Source organism: Hypanus sabinus, chromosome 3 (assembly GCF_030144855.1).
Source record: "Hypanus sabinus isolate sHypSab1 chromosome 3, sHypSab1.hap1, whole genome shotgun sequence".
NCBI lineage: Eukaryota > Metazoa > Chordata > Chondrichthyes > Myliobatiformes > Dasyatidae > Hypanus > Hypanus sabinus.
This window is the reverse complement of record NC_082708.1, coordinates 152,160,205-152,180,145: the sequence shown is the minus strand read 5'-3', so window position 1 is coordinate 152,180,145 and position 19,941 is coordinate 152,160,205. Positions and strand designations below refer to the sequence as shown.

Here is a 19,941-nt window from a genome sequence, read left to right as displayed (position 1 = left end):
CCAAGCAAGTGCAGTGCAGGGAGACACATACGATTCAAAGACCATGACTTGGTGGATCAAGAGTTCATGTTAAGGAGTTTTTGTCCTGTGTGGCTTAAAATAAAACACAAAATGCTGGAAATACAGAAAAATAACTATTTGTCTTCCCAAAGATACGACCTAACCTGATATTTCCAGCATTATCTGTTTTTTATTTTAGATTTTCAGCATTGTTGCTCTTTGTTTTTTTCTTGGTGCCTTGACCAAGATCCACTGGTTTGGTGCAAGTTGTTGGGCACAATGATTGGGTAGATTTTACTAAACTGTTCTGTAGCTCTGGAAACTGCTGTAATTTGCATTCATTTGTCAAAGCCCAGGCTGATGGACTTCTAGCAAACAATGAGGCATGTTTCTTTTTCTCGTCCTGGCATTCTATTCTCTAAACCAGCAATTTCTTTTTCCTTTAACACCCCAGCCTTCACACAGTGACAAAGCCACAAATCCGGAAGTGCTGAAATGGATGAATGAACTCGCCAAACTTCGCAAACAACTGAAAGGTAATGTGGCACTTAAAGCCTTTCCCCTTAATGTCTTTCTAAATCCAACCACTTTATTTGTGCCATGTTCCTAAGGCTTGTTTGTCTTAGTTTATTGGACATTCAGGGTAGGGAGTTGGGTGTATTTTTCTTACATTGCGGGTATTGGAAATGGGTTGTAATTTCTGACACATTTGTCCATTAAAGCACATGGTACAATTTTTCCCATTTACCTCTTCTGCCACAAATATCTATCTAGCATCTCAATATTCTCTCCTCTCCCCCTCCCCCCTTACCTCATGCACCATCCTGTATTGTCGTCAGGTTGTCTCCGTTAAATGCCCTTTTGCAGAGACACCCAAATATTTTATACTCAGTCCATATTACCCAAGGACTTCTTCTCCACTTAATCTTACAAGCATCATCAGATTTCTGAAAAGTCCATCTCATTATTCTTTTTTGTTTACCCCAATTAATTTAATTTTGTAGTTTATAGCAATTTTATGTTTCTGCACTATCTACTGCTACAAAACAAAAAAAATCACTTTGTATGAGTCAGTGATAATAAATCTGATTTCCCCTCCTCCCTTGCTCTCATCAGAAACTAAATAGAGCACAAGCCTTTTTCATTTTTCTGTTGGGCTAGTAAAAAAGGCTCTGGTTGTTCTTGAAACGAAGCAGGAGAGGGGGATTTGATTGAAGTGAACAAGCACATGATTGATTTGGATAAAGAGAGTGATTTACAGGCATATGGTTCAAGAGCATGTGGGGACATGTAGAACCTTGAGGACAAAGTTTCAAGCAAGGTTAAGAGGGAAATTTTTAAATGAAGATGAGTTGTGATCTGGAGCTTAGTTCCTGTTGAGGCTTTCGAAACAAAGCCCAGGATTAATCAGCTGGTCATCTCTGCAAAGTGTAAACTTGCCCAAGATCCTCTGCACCATTGGTTGCTGTTCAGTTTCATTCATTTCTCTGTGTTGTGCATCTCCGGCAGACACAAAGCTGAAGGTATCTGAAGAAGACATCATCCCCCAGGTGAGGCAGCGCAGCAACACCCTGCCCAAGAGCTTTGGGTCGCAGCTAGAGAGGGGCCCCGAAAAGGAGCCCGAGAAGAAGCAGGAAGTGGCAGAGAAAGTGCAGAAGCCCTCAGTAGAGACGACACTTGACACCATCCTGAAGAAATTGCAGGAGAAGCGTGCTGAGGTGAATCGCCCTGAAGATATAAAGGTACGGTAAAATCTACAGTGCCCTGTTGCCAATAACAACTTTGTGTAGCAGACTCAACTCCCAAATCAAAAGACACAGTTCATTGTCTCCCACCAGGAGCCCAGCCCAAGGGAGGTGTCTTCCTTTAGGTATCGCATTAAGCCATACTATTGGCTAGTTGTAAAGTATCCCATGGCACTATGTCAAAGAAGAGTTCTTTCCCTTTGTACAGCCCAATATTTTTCTTTCCACCAACACACAGCTTTGTATTAGTTGAGAGTAACACACAAAATGCTGAGGGAATTCATGAGGTCAGGCAGCATCTATGGAGAGAAATAAAGAAGGTTTCAGGCCGAGACTCTTCATAGCAGGTGTCAAGGCAGGGGGCCATCGCTGTGGGATCCAATGTTGACCAGAATGTTTCCATGGTAGCTTTGCAGCCTGCAGGAACAATTGTCCAAGAAATCCAGCTAATCATTCCCCCTTCAAGAAAGGTATGTAAACATGTCTGTCTCCCATCTCAGTGCCTCGGCTGCTCTGTCCTATTCTACAGTGAGACAGTGATCTTCAATGTCATGTGAACAAGGGGGGAGGGTATTAAAATTAGGTTCCCATTGGGCAGTGAGGACCAAATGCAGACAAGGAACTGACCCCATTCAATACCACCATGTTTCTTTTCCTTTTGAAGTGTCAGCAGAACTGAAAACTACAGCAACTGTACAATGTGGGAGCCATTTCTTTGTCGTTGCTTTGAGCATTCCTCCAATGCACTGGCTGACTAAGCTGGTCGGTATTTCAGACAGCATGTTGCTAGTGTGCATTCATCCAGGTGTCTGTCTCTCCCTGAACAGGACATGACCCGAGATGAGATAGCTAATGAGAAGGTTGCCCTCCAGAAGGGGCTTCTGTACTACGAGAGCATCCATGGGAGGCCGGTAGGTGTTTTCTTTATTTGCAATAGGGAAATGGGCCATTCAGCCCATCTGACTGTGATCCCTGCATGTACTCTAAGCATTGCTCCTCTAGCCTCAACTCACCTATCCCTGTCAACACTCTTTCACCTCCAGCTTCCCCCTGTAAGTACTTTAGTTGGGCACTACAACCTCTGCTGTGGGAGCTCCTTCCATCTTCTCACCATCCTGTTAGCTTCAACTGAATTTCTATTAGAGATTGGCCTCCTTGTTCTGGACTCTATGAATGGATACATTTTTATCTCTGCTCTAATGATCCCATGATGACTTTTTAAAAAGAAAAGAACATTTCAATTAGAAAGATGGAGCTACAGGCTATTAACCATGTTTCCCTTTGCCTTCAGCAGCCCTCCACATTATTTTCATGACAGGGGCACCAGAGTTCTGTACAGTTTTCTTGACTTCTTAGCTAATCAAGATTTTACACATAACACCTCCTTTCATGTTAGGACGGCAGGAAGCCAGAATGGAAAGATGGGAAGTTCAGCTCATGTTCCGTCTGCTGCAGGACACGTGACCATCTGATTATGAGAGGATTGGAGTCTAGAAGTATAATCGCCTCACTCCAGTGAGGGGACTTGGATAGATTGTACATAGAGTCTTGTACAGTTTTAGTCTCCCTACCTAAAACAGGATTTTCCTGAGGGAGTGAAGTGATGTGTCTATACTTTTTTAGGTATGACATGTTTACCTATCATGAGATATAGGGTGGATTAACCCAGCATTCTCAAGAATTTAGCAGAATGAGAAGAGATCTCATTGAAGCTATCAAAAGAGTCATTAATAAGGTTCAACAGGCTGAATGGAGAGAGACTTTCATCCTGGCTGAAGAGCCTGGAACCAGAATTCAAAGTAAGTCACAGATGTTGAGGACAGAATGGAGGAAGAATTTCTTCACTGGTGGTTGATCTTTAAATTACGTACTATGGAGACATTGAGTTAATGGAAAACTGTTTGAATAGGTTTCTGTACATTAGGGGATCAGGGGGTCCGGGGAAAGTGCAGGAAAATGGCACTGAGGTACTGTAGCCATGGAGTAGACTCAGAACCAAATGGTCTCCCGTTTTTGATTTGTATGTTCTCAGTCTAACACCTGGCAGCAGTTGCTTTGTTCTGCCCAAAGCTTGTTGGTCTTCCAGCACACGAGAAGGAAATGCTGCCAACTGCCACATTCCAGGCTGCAGAGGTGCGTGCAGAGGGATGCTCTGAAGCTTGATGTAGCCAACACAAAGGCTCTGTGGGGAAGAACCACAGTCTAACTAGACAATGAGGGGCTGAATCTGATGGGAAGGCTGTAAACAGCAGAAGAGTGCAATATGCCAGGGACCACATGAGTGGCAATGGTGCTATGTTGAAAAATGTGTTCACATTATTGACTAAGTGATACTGGGGATATAAAGTGCTTTACACCATGTTTATCCTTCTGTATTTATTCTTCTTATTAAGAATAGTTTATTTTTGAAATTTAAAAAGAACAGCTCCGGAGTTTAATTTTGTTATTTGGTGCTGATGCTGTTATTCTCGGGAAAGGAGGAGGATGAGGCATCACAAAATGGAGGTATATAAAATCATAAGAGGCATGGGTAAGGTGAATTGTTACAGTCGTTTTTTCAGAGTAGGTAAGTCTAAGACTAGAGGGTATAGGTTTAAGGTGAGGGAAGGAAGTTTTAAATGAGATCTTAGTTTGTGTGTTTCCACACAAAGGGTGATGGTTATATGGAATGAGCTGCCGGAGGAAGCCGTAGAGGCAGGTATAAAATACAATATTTAAAAGATACAGGTACATGGATAGGAAAGATTTAGAGGGCTATGGGCCAAATGCAGGCAAATGGATCCAGCTCAAGTAGACAGCCTAGTCAGTGTGGACAAGTTAAGCTGTTCCTGAGCTGTATAAACTCCAAAGACTCAAACTGGATTTTGGCACCACAGACAGCTCTTTTCCCAGTGATGCTGTTTCCCATTAATAAAGTCTTTGTTTCTTTCTTTGAAGCATTTCCTGAAACTTTGCTGGAATTCTGGAAATTGCAACTTTTCTGGAACGGGAATTTCCATCTATTGATGTTTTTATATTGTCAAGTGCTGATTTCTGATGCATTCCTAGAGGAATGGCAGCACTCCTCTGACTGGAAACCTTATGTCCTGACTTATTTACAGGTCACAAAGGCAGAGAGACAGATAATGATGCCTCTTTATGATCGCTACCGTCTGGTGAAGCAGATTTTGTCCCGGGCAAACACCATCCCTGTCATTGTAAGTAAATGTGTGAGAGTCACTGAAATTGGGTTATGCGCATGGAATCTGACCTCAGGCCAACAGATAAAAGTCTATTTCAGAGGGTGACAGCTGTGGCATCTGATTGTGAGACGGGAAGGAGGGGTGTCGAGTCTCAGCAGTTGACTGGTGTGGAGTCCTTCCTGGTGCCAGGCTAAGTTTTTTTAACTGAAATTACAGCTGTGCAATGAATTCAAACTTGACCAACGTATTTTACAATTATAGAGAGTTGTTATGTTTTCACTTTTAATGCATTGTGAGGGATTCGCTCAGATTCTCTCATGATCTTCTAGCCCCTGGTGTGACCTTGCCCCCTTGCTTCCTACGTCTATTCCCAAGGAATCTTTGTAAGGACCAAACATTGGAAAATCCCATCAGGATCCCAACAATCCTGTAAACTTTTGATTTTCCCATCCCACAATTTTAATGAGCAGAAAGCCAGAGACTGGAGTCTCACAGTTGTTGCCAGATACTCTTCAATCTGAGCATGGTCCAGAGGACTGGGCTCAGAAATGACCCCATCCACCCATTTCAGTCCTTAGTTCTCAGTCAACACAGAACCTTTTGCAACTTGTATTTGGTGTTGCATCCTGTTTGATTTTTGATACCCCTGTGAGCTTCCTGGTAAATTAGATCTTCTCATCCCTATTGATTGTGTATCACATGGCCATTCAGCCCATTAAGCCTATTCTATAATTCACTTGGATCGTGGCATATCTATATCTTAAGTCTAACTTCCTGCCACCTGGCTTGTAATCCAACATGTCACACACATTGGGTACTTATAGAATGACTTGTATCTTGAGAAGTCCTCGAGTTAGCTAAGGAATTGATTAAAAAGAGAAAAGAAGACCCTCTTAAATCAAAGTTTGGATATGGCTGATCCAGCCTTGTCAGGTTTGAGGGCAGACAATCAAGAGTGTAAAATGTAGTTTGCATGTCTTCCATTTCCACGTTTGCTTTGTTTCTGTTGGGAGTGGCAGCTGACTGTGAGTGAGCAGAATTATGAGGGTTCTAAAGATGAACACATGAAACAAGAAACTATGCTTGCTCCTCCCTCACCACTCTAAAGCAAGCAGATGTCTGCTCTTCATTTTACCATATTGCTATGTTTTCTTGTGAGAAAGCAGGAGGCTAGTAGGTCCATCGAGGATGCCAGCTCACAAATACCCCTCTGTTTTTCCTGCAACTTAACTGCTCGCATTTCCAATAACTCCCCCCAACCCCCGCCACCCCAGTGTCTGCCGCCCACCTCTGTATTAGGACGATTTACAGCAGTCCCAGCCACACCACCTCCCAAGCCGCACAACTTTGGGAATGGAGCATCTGGAAGAAAGCCACGAAGTCACAGGGAGAACGTGCAGTCTCCACATGGACAGCAGCAAATGCCAGGACTGAACGCAAGTCTACCAGCTGCTGCCAATTCCCCCCCTCATCTCTTTTCATCTCTCCTCGCAAGCAAAAGTCAGTCCTCGTGAGGGCTTTCAGGTTGGAAACGCTGGCTCTTCCACTTGTCGCTGAAGCTGACTGCATTCAGCTTGGTGATGCTGTGCTGAGCGGGCTGTAGATGGGACGGGCACTAGGGTCTGGTGTCGGCCTGAACAAATATAACCTACCTGTTAACGCCCACCACAGGGTTCCCCTTCGAGCAAGCGGCGAAGCCCTTTACTGAAACCAATAATCGAGGGCGAAACAGCTTCCTTCTTCGAGGACTTAAAGGTGAAACCTTCCCTCGCAACCTACCCCGACTGTTGACTAATCAGTGATTTCTGCAGTGCCAACCCTGTTGATTTCCTTGATTGTCACCATGCTGAATGATTGTGTGTTCTGCCTGCTGGTAAATGCCAAGAATCATGGATAGCAGACCCTAACTGATTTGATTTTGCAATGGCTTCTTAATTACACCTTAATCAAAGCACAGGCATGAATTAATGCTGATTTTACACTCTCTAAAAGGATGGTTTGGATTGATTATAGCAGGACAAGATTGAGAGTTCCATCAGGACTCCCGCACCCTCTCCATCCTTGTGCCTAGAAACTTATCTGCAAATTTCGTGTGTCTACCAGGGATGTTGGAATCTAGAACAAAGTACAAAATGCAGGAGGGACTCAACAGATGAGGCAGCATCTGTGGAGGGAAATACAAAGTCAACAAGTGGGAGTCACCAGCCATATTTAATTCCCCTCCCCATTTACCCACTGACCTGTCCATCCTCAGCCTCCACCACTCCCAGGGTGAGGCTAAATACAAAGCAAAGGAACAACACATCATATTCCCCCAGCTGTTCTACAGCCCTATGGCTTGAATATTGAATTCTCAAATTTCAGGTAAACTGCACCCACTCTGTCCATTTTCTCTCTCCCCCTAATCTATCCAGTCAGCCCAGCACCCCCTCCCCATCATCCTGTTTCATTCCTCTTCTTTCTCCACCCACTCTATCTTCCCGTCACCCACACACTCCTCTCATTGGTTCCCCTGCTCATCTCCCTTATTTAGTTCCATGCTTTGCCTTCCTTTCCTATCAGTTCCCACCAACCGCAGCCCTTTATTGTCTTAAGCTATCACTTCCAGCCTCTGTCACTATTTCCATTCTTCCCTCCCCTATCAACCAAATACTACTCCTCCTCAGGCTCTACCTGTCTCGAGCCAGTTCTTGCTCCACCCCTTCCACTCGACTCTTTCTATTGGCTGTCTCCCCTCTGTTTCTCAAGCCCAATGAACGGTCTTGAACTGAAACGTTGACCGTCCATTTCCCTGCACAGATTCTGCCTGACCCACCAAGTTCCTTCAACATCTTGTTATTTTGGACTTAACTCTAGTAGTCATGCTAAGCACACTTTTTGAACGCAGTGTATTCTGCTTGAGGAACCTGAAGGATATTTAGCTTAACTAGCAATAAATTTCTAGGCATTTATGTTTACAAAATAATTGGCAGTAACTATCATAGCAGCCTACATGATAAAGTTATTATCACTGCAACATGTATGAAACTTTGGTCCTTTTTGTTGATGTCAATGTTTGCTTTAGAACAATGATTTTGCCTTAAGAGAATTGGTACTGTTGGCCATGTGACCAGTAGGATATCTTCACTAGGGTGAGGTAATCCAGACGATACAGGAAAAAAACTCAATAACTGGCAAAGCACCAGTGATACTATTAGGCATGTAGCATTGTTCATTCTAATGTTAAGCTGTGCATACTGTACACTACTATGGAGTATTTCAAGGGATTTTTAAAAACTTAGTAGTATAAAATAATAAATATTTTGTAGTTGGGTCTAAAAAAACATAATTTCATACATTAGTTAAATAATAAAGCCTTTGGACATCATAAAGAGACGCAAAGCCCCTAAAACCAACTCCACCATTCAATCAAACCATGGCTTCTGTTCTACTCTCACAGCTGGTCCCTGCATCCTTTGCAAATTGCACGATTTCCCAGATTAGGACCTGCCTAAATTCACCCTCGAGTCACCTGTATTCAATGCCACCAGGATCCTGGAAGCAGTGTTCAATGCCCAGTTGCTACCTGTATTCTTGGAACAGGTGGCTGAGGACAAATAAATAATAGTTAAGAGCTCTCTCCTTCTGAGCTACAATCAGTCATTTGGCTCTTCAGTCCATTATGTCCGTGCTAACTAAATATCTGGCTGCATCATTTCCAATTACTAGCACTCAGTACATAGGCTTCTGGGCCTTGGCAATACCCTGTCCATTTCCTCTTACCCATCTTTCTCCATAAACACTCCAACTCGGGAAATATCCTGGTGAATCTACTCTGCACCCTCCCCAGTGGAATCACATTAATCTATGTAGTTGGTGACCAGAAGACTTGTTGACCCAGGATCTGGTGCTGTCAGTCACCTAGGTGTGGCTTGTCATAGCTAAGCCTCTCATTTTCCCATTCACCCCATGCACCCCAATCCCTCCACACAGATCCCACATAACTCAGTTCTGGTCACCTCACTACAAGGAAGATGTGGAAACCATAGAAAGGGTGCAGAGGAGATTTACAAGGATGTTGCCTGGATTGGGGAGCATGCCTTATGAGAATAGGTTGAGTGCCTTTTTTCCTTGGAGTGACGGAGGATGAGAGGTGTCCTTATAGAGGTGTATAAGATGATGAGAGGCATTGATTGTGTGGATAGTCAGAGGTTTTTTTTCCCCAGGGCTGAAATGGTTGCCACAAGAGGACACCGGTTTAAGGTGCTGGGGAGTAGGTACAGAGGAGATATCAGGGGTAAGTTTTTTTACTCAGAGTGGTGAGTGCATGGGATGGGCTGCCGGCAACGATGGTGCAGGCGGATACGATAGGGTCTTTTAAGAGACTTTTGGATAGGTACATGGAGCTTAGTAAAATAGAGGGCTATGGGTAAGCCTAGTAATTTCTAAAGTAAGGACATATTCAGCACAACTTTGTGGGCCAAAGGGACTGTATTGTGCTGTAGGTTTTCTATGTTTCTATAACTTTGGCAAGAGAAATAATGTAAATTTTTCCTTTCCATCCAGCTTAATTTGCTTAGTCCATTGACCTTCTGCTCCAAAGACATCGTCAAATCCAAATATTTCTGCCTTTCTTGTGCAGTTTGTGATTCTTTAGGGAAAAATGCACGTACTCTGCTAAAACCGGTCGTAGAAACAGTGTGCAGCATTCTTGCCAGAGTAGCTTGCTGAAGCCCTTGTGCATGTGGCTTGAAGCTTTCCTAAACACAAGCTTGGTTGCAGTTGATTTAGCTGACAGTCAGTCTCCAGCAAGCTACTGAGTGAAAGGCAGAAGTGCCGACCAGAACATTTGCTCTAACAAACTGAATGTAATTACACTGCAAACACTGAACTGCTCAATTAGGATCTGTGGAACGAGAAACAGAGTTAAACAGTTCATTTTAGAGACTTGACCTGAAATATGAACTGCTTTTCTTTTCACAGAGGCTGCTTGATCTGCTGAGTGCTTCCAGCAGTTTCTATTTTCATTTTGGATTTTCAGAATCACCCTGATTTTGAATTGTTACATCTTCTTTGTCAACAGAGACTTTCCCCTCCTACAAGTTCACTAAAATCTGATGAGGAGTGTCAGCCAAAATGTCGACTGTTTACTCTTTGCCTGACCTGCTGAGTTCCTCCAGCATTTTGTGTGGTTTACTGAATGTATTCTCAGTGTGGTTACCCTGTGGTAATGATATCAAGGGTTTTAAATCTCAATTAGCCAGCTGAAGAATGGTTTTGAATAAGCGCTAAATGTTGGTATCAGTGAGGATATTTATGTATAAGAAAGACAAATCCATTTGATAAAATCACTTCATTGTGCGATTTCAGATGTGCTAATAACACAGGTGAAAAAGATCATCAAACTTTCGAAAGGTGATGTTTAAATTTGTTTTTAAACTATATTAGTAATGCCTGTAGCAGAAGATCAAAAGAGAGCCCTCCCTTCCCTCATACTCTGAGGCATCTGCTGTAGCTCAGAAGCAGCAGATCGCGGGCATGCATTCTCGTCTAGGTCCTAAGGTCCACACTGGCAATGCAAGCACAGCGTGGAGGTTGATATCAGCCATCAGATAAAACGCTAACCTGTGGTCGCATCTAAACAATCCATTTGGAGAAAAGAACAGGGACTGGGGTGGGTGCTATCTTTAATATTTAATCACTAAAAGGTATTTAGTATCTTTAATGTTAGGTCATCCAAAATAGGGCAAAAAACGAATGCTTTGTCAAATGAAAGTTGAAACTGCTGGCATCCGTCCTTTCAAGTCAGGAAGTACTTCCTGTAGCAAGTTATCCAATATGTGCCAAGATTTTCAGCTGCAGAATCAGGATCCAAATCAAAGTTCAAAGTAAATTTATTATCAAAGTACATATATGTCACCATATACAACCCTGAGGTTTGTTTTCTAGCAGGCATACACAGTAAATCCAAGAAACACAATAGAATCAATGAAAGACCGCACCCAACAGGATGGACAACCAGTGTGCAGAAGAAATTTGTAAAAGTAATAAATAAATAGAAGATAGATAAATAAATAAGCAATAAATATTGAGAACATGAGAATGAAGAGCCTTTAGGTTGTGGGAACTTAAGTGATGGGGTCAGTGAAGTTGCACCTCTGGTTCAAGAGCCTGATGGTTGTAACAACTGTTTCTGAACCTGGTGGCGTGAGTCCTGAGGCTCCTATACCACCTTCCTGTTTGTAACAGTGAGAAGAGAGCATGACTTGGATGGTGGGGGTCTCTGATGATGGATGTTGCTTTCCTGCGACAGTGCTTCGTGTAGATGTGCTAAATGGTAGGGAGGACCTAAGCTTGATATGTTGGGCCATATCTTTTTGTAGGATTTTCCATTCAAGGGAATTGGTGTTTCCTTACCAGGCCATGATGCGACTAGTCAATACACTTTCCACCACACACCTGTAGAAGTTTGTCAAAGTTTATGAAGTCATGCCGAATCTTTGCAATCTTCTAAGGAAGTTCAGGTGCTGCTGTGCTTTTTGAATCAGATTTAATATCACTGGCATTTGTGGTGAAATAAGTGGTTTTCTGGCAGGAATACATTACAACATTTTAAAAATAAGGTACAAGAAGAAATATGTGTATATAATATACAAATAAACATATATAATTTTAATAAGTATTGCAAAAAGAGAGCAAAAAAATAGTAAGTTAATGTACACGTGTTCATTGTCCATTCAGAAATCTGATGGCAGTGGGGAGGAAGTTGTTCCTAAAAAGTTGAGTGTGTATCTTCAGGCTCCTGTGCCACCTCCTTGATGGTGTCATTAAAAGGGTGATGGGGGAGCTTAATGAATGGTGCCACCTTTTTGAGGCATTGCATTTTGAAGATATTGTTGATGCTGGAGAGGCTGGTGCCCATGACAGAACTGGCCGAGCTTCTAACGTTCTGCTGCTTTTTCCAATCCTGTGCCGTGGCCCCTCCGTACCAGAAGGTGATGCACACAGTTAGAATGCTCTCCATAGTATATCTAGAATTTTGCATGGGTCATCCCAAGTCTCCTCAAACCCCTAATGAAATAGGGCTGCTGTTGTAATTGCATCAATACACTTGGCTCAGGCTAGGTCCTTGGAGATGTTGACTCCCAGGAACTTGAAACTGCTCACGCTTTCCACTGCTGATCCATCGATGAGAACTGATGAGTGTTACCTTAACTTCTCTTCCTAAAGTCCACAATGAATTCTTTGGTCTTACTGACGTTGAGTGCAATGGTGGTGTTTGGAAACCACTCCACCAGCTGATCTGTCTCACTCCTGGATGCCTCCTCAGCACCATCTGAAATGCTGCCAACAAAACTTGTGTCATTGGCAAACTTACAGATGGCATTTGAGCTGTGCCTAGCTGCAGAGTCATAGAGTAGTTGGCTAAACATGCGTCCTTGAGGCACGCCAGTGTTGATTGTCAGTGAGGAGATGTTATTTCCGACCTGCGTTGATGGTGACCTTCCAATGAGAAAGCAAGAATCCATTTACAGAGTGAGGTATGGAGGACCAGATTTTGGAGCTTGTTGATTAGTACTGAGGGCATGATGGCATTGAATGCTGAGCTGTTAACAATAAAGAGAAATTTCTATTGCTATTGCGTATTGCTGTTGTCCAGGCGATCCAAGGCTGAGTAGAGCCCATGAGAGCATCTGAGCTACTGCAGGGTTAGAGGTCTTTAAAAGATTTAATATCTGTCAGTATTTTTATCTGGAGAGTTACAGAGTCCGACAGCACAGAAACAGGCCTTTCGGTGTAACTGGTCGACACTGACCAAGATGCCCATCCAAGCTAGACCTGGTTGCCTACCTTGTGTTCGTTGTCTCTGAAACCTTTCCTTTTTGTGTATATGTCCAAATGTCCTTCAAAAGTTGTGATTGTACCTGCCTCAACCACTTCCTTTGGCAGCTCATTCCACATATCTACAATGTGTAAATTAAAAATTGTCCCTGAAGTTCCTATTACATCTCTGCTCTCTCACCTTAAACCTGTGCCCTCTCGTTCTTGATTTCCCAATCCTGAGGAAAAGACTGAATACATTCACCCTATTTAGGCCCCTCATAATTTTATACAAGGTCATGTCCCATTCTCCTGTGCTCCAAGGAGAAAAGACTTAGCCTGTCCAACCTCTCCGTGTAACTCAGTACCTCAAGTCCTAACAAAATTTACAGAACAGGGAAAATCAATACAGAGCAACAAACATTGTTAGTTTGCGGCAGATTCCAACATCTGCAGTCTTTTCTCTCCAAAATCCTTACCAAACCCTGAGCTCTGAGCAGGAAGCCAGGAACTCCAATTGATGGGAGCCACGGAGAAAAAAGGTGTTTCGAGTCCCAGAGCCTACACGGTGATGGGAAATCCAAGCAGGCTGTGGAACCTGGAAATATAGTAGCTTCCCGATGATGCAGTAATTCTTCATTTTTTCATGGTTCTCTTTGTTACTTATCCAGTCTTCCCCACAGTCACAACCAACACTCAGACTATAACTCACCACCGGAGGGGTATAATGATTGGTAGCTGGTCTCTGGATGATTTTACCAGACATGTAGAGTTTGCAAACTACCTGCAGTGAAGAAGTCTGCAGCCTCTGCTAATGCAGCCAATTTGCACAGAGCTACATGTAAAGTGACCACCTTTCCCACTGGTGATTTTTGTTGCCTTCTAACAATTGTACTAATTGGTTATTTTTCTCCCCTTTATTTATTTATTTATTCCCTGTAATTGGAGATTGCTCAGGTTCCAAGACACCCAAAAATAATTTGGCAGAGTGCTTGTGTCATCTGTGTGTGAGGGTTGGTCACATGACTCTGCGCCCAGCAATAAAACTTGTACGGAATTAGCCAGTGGGAGTTTGGCAGGACTGATAGCATCTGCAGTGCCAAGCAGTGGGTGTTGCACCTACTACCCTTGGTCATCAGCCCAAGTATTTTGTTGTAGCGCTGTTAAATGTTACCCGTTGGATTGATGGGAGTGACTGCTTCTGATGCCACTCAGCAGTCTTGCAGAACTCCTAGCAGAATTCGACAGCTGTTCTCTCCAGTGAATGGAACCCTGTGCTGGTCACATGACGGGTCCCAGCAGAATTTGGATGGGAATCTGTTTATTTACTGTTGCGTATACCATGATGTAGTGATGATCTTACTGTTCAGACAGATTACATATGACATCGTACACATCATAGACTCCCCTAAAAAAAAACTGGCCTTTCAAGTTCCTCACTCAAAGCCAGGTGTACCCCACTCTTCACCAGCCAGAGAATTGCCTTTGTTCAGGTATAATGCTGGTTTATTTGGTATTGGGAAGGAGGGGTGTTTAATTATTTTTGGGATATGGTTGTTATTGGTAACACCACCATTTGCCTTTCTGAAACAAAGTCTTTCTAGAGTGTTTGAGAGGCAAGAGTTCCTCATGCTGCTGAGGGCCACGTGCATCTCAGATCTGATAAAAAGTACAAATTTCCTTCGTAATTATAATAGATTTTCCTTTGTTAGTGAGATTTTTTTTGGCAACAGTACCATAGTTCTCTGATCATTACCACCTTCTTGTTCTGGGTTTATCCAAGTTCCCTATGCTGTAGCAGAGTTTAATTTCATCAACCCAGATGATTATTCCACGGCCACGTTAAACACAGTGGCCTCTGAGACTTGTAACCCATGCTAAATTGCCATGTGTATTGTGGTGTATCTGGTCTGTCAGAGCCAAGCTGCAAATAAACTTCTTAATTCAGGACATCGTGAGTCTTTTGGAATACTCTGCCTCAGAGAATATTAGATGTTTAGTAGGTGAGTAGACTGAAAACTGAATGAACTGGATGGAGGACTATGGAAATCCAGTGGGAAAGTGGATCAGAATGGGAATAGCCATGATATTTAGTGGCAGAGCAGACTTGAGTGACTGAATGGCCTACTATTCTTTCTCCCCCTAATTATGGTCTCAGGCAGGGCCTTCACTGAATCTGCCAGTCATCCCTTTTAGTTTTAACTTTCCTTAAAGCCTGCGAAGCAGAAAGATACGACAGAGAAAAAAAAACCCACAAAGGGAAGTCTGCTTCACAGGCTTTCTCTTTCAGAGCACTCTTCACCCCTGAGGGCCGTCACTCTCCTAGTCGTGGACGACTCTGTTCACTTTGTCCCAGGCTCTGCCTTTGGTCTTGGCCCAACCCTCAATGCTCAAGGTCTTGGATGCCATTCAGCATTGGGGCGCTGCAGGGGAGTGCGTGGTGTCGCAGAAGAAACCAGCCCTTCTAATAGATCCCACACCCTGCTGAACCTTGTTGGACTGGTTTGTGTTGTCTTAACCATAGCGATATGCTTCTACCGTTCAGGAAGAGGAAGATGGCACCGAAGATGACGGTAATCCCAAAATGGACTTTGCAGTGACAGCAAAACCGGGTTTCACCATCCGCAGCTTCCTGGATCAGCTGGACGACAGCATGGATGGGTTCACACCCCCGGTAAACGAAAGGACACCAGCCCGATGCAGCCTCGACCTACGGCTCTCCAACCTGCACTCGGCCTCCATGTGAGTGTTGCGGGAGAACAGACACAGAGATCAATATCGTACTCATCAACACACTCACTACTACATGACACACAGTGGGGGAAATACCATAGTGGTACTCCCTAATGAGGTAGGAAGAGAAAGCATAAAGTCCCTTTTGAGGGGAGCTTGCATTGGTGACGCTTTCTGAGATAGAACGTAAAATGGTGTAACACAGAAGCAAGCTGCTCGACACATGATATGTCAAACTAAGTAATGAAAATCTAACTAAATTAACCCTTGTCTCCACAAGCTTCATATCAAACCATTCTCTGCATTTTCATGTGCTACTCTGAGCTGAACACCTGTAATATTTGACTCTACTATCACCCCTGGCAGTGCATTCCAGGCACCTATCACTCTCTGTGTGTAAAAAAAAACACTTACCCCAAGCATCTCCCTTAAACTTAACCCTAACCCCTCTTCCTTTAAATACGTGCCCTCCAGTATTAGATATTTCCACCCTGGAGGGCAAAGATATTGACTGTTCATTCTATAAGTGTTCTTCATAATTTTATAAACCTCTATCAGGTCTCCCCTCAGCCTCTGGTGCTCCAGAGGAAAGAAGCCAAGTTTGTCCTACCCTGTCTGTGTATTTTGTGCCCTCCAGTCCGGGCATGTCCTAGTCAACATCTTCTGCACCCTTTTCAAAATCTCCGCATCCTTTCTGTAATGGAATGACCTGAGCTAACTGCGATATTTCAGATGCAGCCGAACCAGAGTTTTATGAAGCTGCAACACGACTTCCTGACTTTTGAGTTCACTGCCCCGGCTCGTTAACAGCAAAAGCATGCCAACTTGTGTGCAGCTACTTTCAGGGAGATGTGAAATATGTCTGAAATACTTCTTAAAAAAAATTGTTTGGCTCATTGAATGATCAGTGACAAAACCCCAATCAGTAGAAAATCAGTGGTTTTGCAATCATCAGACTCTTTGCATTCCTGCTGACTATTCTTGTCAAATCCAGTTTTATCCTGCACTCAGGGCCAAATGACACCTCAGCTACACCCTGAATCAAATGTCCAACCCTGTGTTTCACAGTTGCTCTCTCAATATGAATTCTTCCTGTGTTGTTTACCCCACATCAGAGATTTGAGCACAATATTCTTGGATGACATGCCAGTTAATGTTGTAGTTCTTTCAATATTTCAACACAGTCTAATGTTTCTGGGCTGACATTTCATCCTGCCATTCCCAGGCCTGAACTCTTGGAACAGTTGCAAGAAGCAAGAGCTGACAAAAAGCGACTTCGCAAAACCCTGAGGGATTTTGAAGACACTTTTTTCCAGGAAAATGGAAGGTTGGCTGACTTTTCATTTGAACATTTATGAAGATGATAGTTTATTGGTTATTTGTTAAACAAATTAACCATGGTAGAATGTTTGTTTGCCTCTTTCTTGAATCAAAAAGCTAAAACCTCAGATCAGAAAGATGTAGGAATTTTAGGAGCCAATAATTTAAGCAGTCCAGAAATAGATTAAGATCAAAACAAAGGGCTAGATCTCTGTTCAGTGAACCAAAGTAAACCAGAATATACTTGGGAGTTCTCCAGATTTGATGCACAGATATGATAAAATTTATTGGGACAAGAAATAAGCTGTTGGAGGAACTCAGCGGGTCAGACAGTACCTTTGGAAGGAAGTAGACAGTAGGCATTTTGGGTCAAGGCCTTTTGTCTGGACTTGTTTCCTGCTCCATATTCCAGGATCTGCGATCCTTTGTGTCTCTAATAAAACTTACTTGTGTCTCTGGGGCACAATAAGATATTGTCAGATGGAAATGTGTGCATCCGATGGCATGGATGAACTAGATCACCCACTATTTCACCTGCACATGTGCCAAGTGAAGTTCCAGCCTGTGGGTCTTGGGGACAATACTAATATTATTGTGCCCGTCTTTCAGCTCCAGATGTCTTCAGCCTTCAGAATCATAAGTTTATTATCATGACATATATCATGAAATTGGCTGTTTTACGACAGCATTACAGTGCAATGCATTAAAAAAATCACTGTAACAATGAGAAATACAAAATAATAGAGCAAAATATTGAGGTAGTGTTCATGGTTCATGGACCATTCAGAATCTAATAATGGAGAGAAAGAAGCTGTACCCAAAACATTGTCTGGGCATCCTTAGGCTCCTGTACTTCCATCCTGATGGTAGTAATGAGAAGGTGGCATGTCATGGACAGTGAAGGAATTTAATGATGGATGCCTGTTCTTGAGGCACCTTGTTTTGAAGATGCCGTCTGGAAATGGTGGGCAGCCTAGTGCCCAAGATGGAGATGGTTGACTCTACAACCCTCTGCAGATTTTTTTTTGATCCTTTGCTCTGGGGTCTTTATACCAGGAAGCGATGCAGCCAGACAGAATGCTCTCCATGGTACATCTGTACAAGTTTGCTGGAGTCTTGGGTGACATATCAGATCTCCTCATAATGAAGTGTAGCTTCTGGCATACTTCCTTCATCACTACATCAATATGTTGGGCCCAGGATACATGAGTAATTGAGTAAATGTACAGGATAGCACACTTCATTAATGAGCCTATGCTCCTGTAATTTGTTCCCAGAAGCCAAGTAATATTCATAAATCAGGTTAATATCACTGCCTTTAGTCATGCAATTTGTTGTTTTGCAGCAACAGTATATTGCAATACATAATAATAAAAAATATCCAGTATAAATTGCAGTAAGAAATAGTGTATTGAGTAGTGCAAAAAGAGAGTAAAGTGAAATAGTGAGGTAGTGTTCGTGGGTTCATTGTCCATTTAGAAATCTGATGGCAGAGATGATGAATCTGTACCTGAAAGAGTTTGCATTTACACAGTAGATTCACTCTCAGATCTCTGATTCTCCTGCTATCCTTATCACAGGAAAATGTCCCCAGATAATCCCTTGATGTTAACTTAGACAAAACGACGCAACAGAACGTAAGGGGTGCAAATTTCACTTTGTAAATAGAAACATCTGTGTATTGCTGAGAGCCTGGGAAAAGTGACCGTTAGCCCAGGAGAGTGGCGGAAGCAGTCATTGACCATATTTAAGAAGACCTAAGTGAGCATTTGAATGAGCTAAGCATAGAAGGTGGGTCACGAGCTGGAAAATTGGATTAATATGGATGGGTGCCTACTGCTTGGTGTGCACGTGGTGGACCATTTCTGTGTTGTATCGTTCACATTCAGAACAATGGCCAGAAAATGTCTGGGGATCAGTTTGGGCAGATGTGAATGATGGTGTACAAATGGAAGTTGTTTATGCCTTCTGTTAGAGTAGCTTCAGAGTAGAAGAGATAAGACATGGGGGGTGGTGGGGTGGTGCTGGTATTGCAAAGCGTAAAATTCCTTTCCTGCTCCTACACACTTCTCTTCTTCTTTGGATAGAAATGTGCAGAAGGAAGATCGAGCACCCATGGCTGAGGAATATAGTGAATACAAGCATGTCAAGGCCAAACTGAAACTCCTGGAAGTGCTCATAAGCAAGCAAGATTCGTCAAAGGTCATATGAGTATGCAGGGACACTATGGTAACTCTTCATTGCCTCTGTCCTTTAGCAAAAGGTCCTACTATGATGACGAGGAGATGTGCTGGCTTCTCTCCGGTGAAAGGTGTCCAGCAGCAGTGAGACTGTAACCAAGAGGAACTGCCATACACCACCACCTGTGCTTCTAAGGAAGGGTTAATCTGAAGGGATTCATCTCATCCTTCCTAGAGAGTGGATAAAAAAAAAATCCCTCAATCTTTGATTACCCTCTGCATTGCAAACCTCCGATCACAGAATGAGGTCTGACCTACAGTTGATTACATTAGACAATGCCAGTGCTTTGAGGCCAAGTGTATGACCACATGGATTGTGGCATGGATAACAAATAACACAAGAACCGGGGCTGGTTCTCAATATCTTTAAAAGTATGAAAGAATTCCTACAGGAAATGGACAGTTCTCAAATGATATTATTGAATTAAGTTTATAGGCAGCATTTATCAACTCTCCATTAAAAGGTTTTTTTTTGCTTTGTGGGATGTTTTAATAACACCAAAAAGACAATCAATTGAATGAATACTGGATTGAATCCCGATTTGTGTGTGCGGCTTTTATTTTAGAAGAAAATGAAATTGCATTCTATGCTTTTTAGATACTAACTGATCTTATATGCTTGTGGAAATCATAGATTAAAATGTCAGGGTTGGGATGGAGACAGAAGCTGCACACTTTCTGGAGAACTTGGTTGTTTGATAATAACTGCGGTGTAAAGGCATAACAGATTAATTGTGAGATGCAGTGGCTTTATTACCTGCTATCTGCAGAGTGTATGGAGTTCCAGCATCCCTCATTGCTGGTTCCTCTGACTATATAAAATTGCTTCAGCGCTATCAGAGTTAACACTCTCAACACTGATTTTCTGTTTGTTAGAGGCAAAAATAATTTGAGTCAATATCCATACTGTACACCAATCCA

The 19,941-nt window shown here is 42.8% G+C and overlaps 1 protein-coding gene across 2 annotated transcripts in view; it reads left to right on the top strand.

Moving 5' to 3' along the window:
• fam13a (family with sequence similarity 13 member A) overlaps window positions 1-19,561 on the top strand; it is a 280,149-nt gene extending 260,588 nt beyond the window's left edge. The window contains exons 17-24 of one of the 2 annotated variants that reach the window (XM_059965404.1): window positions 455-536; window positions 1,510-1,742; window positions 2,573-2,656; window positions 4,847-4,942; window positions 6,599-6,682; window positions 15,273-15,469; window positions 16,686-16,787; window positions 18,868-19,561. In XM_059965404.1, the coding sequence (XP_059821387.1) occupies window positions 455-536; window positions 1,510-1,742; window positions 2,573-2,656; window positions 4,847-4,942; window positions 6,599-6,682; window positions 15,273-15,469; window positions 16,686-16,787; window positions 18,868-18,991 (1,002 nt within the window). In that variant the 3' untranslated portion in view covers window positions 18,992-19,561. The remainder of the gene's footprint in view (window positions 1-454; window positions 537-1,509; window positions 1,743-2,572; window positions 2,657-4,846; window positions 4,943-6,598; window positions 6,683-15,272; window positions 15,470-16,685; window positions 16,788-18,867) is intronic. The other variant, XM_059965405.1, reaches the window with a different exon arrangement.
• Window positions 19,562-19,941: the final 380 nt, after the last annotated feature.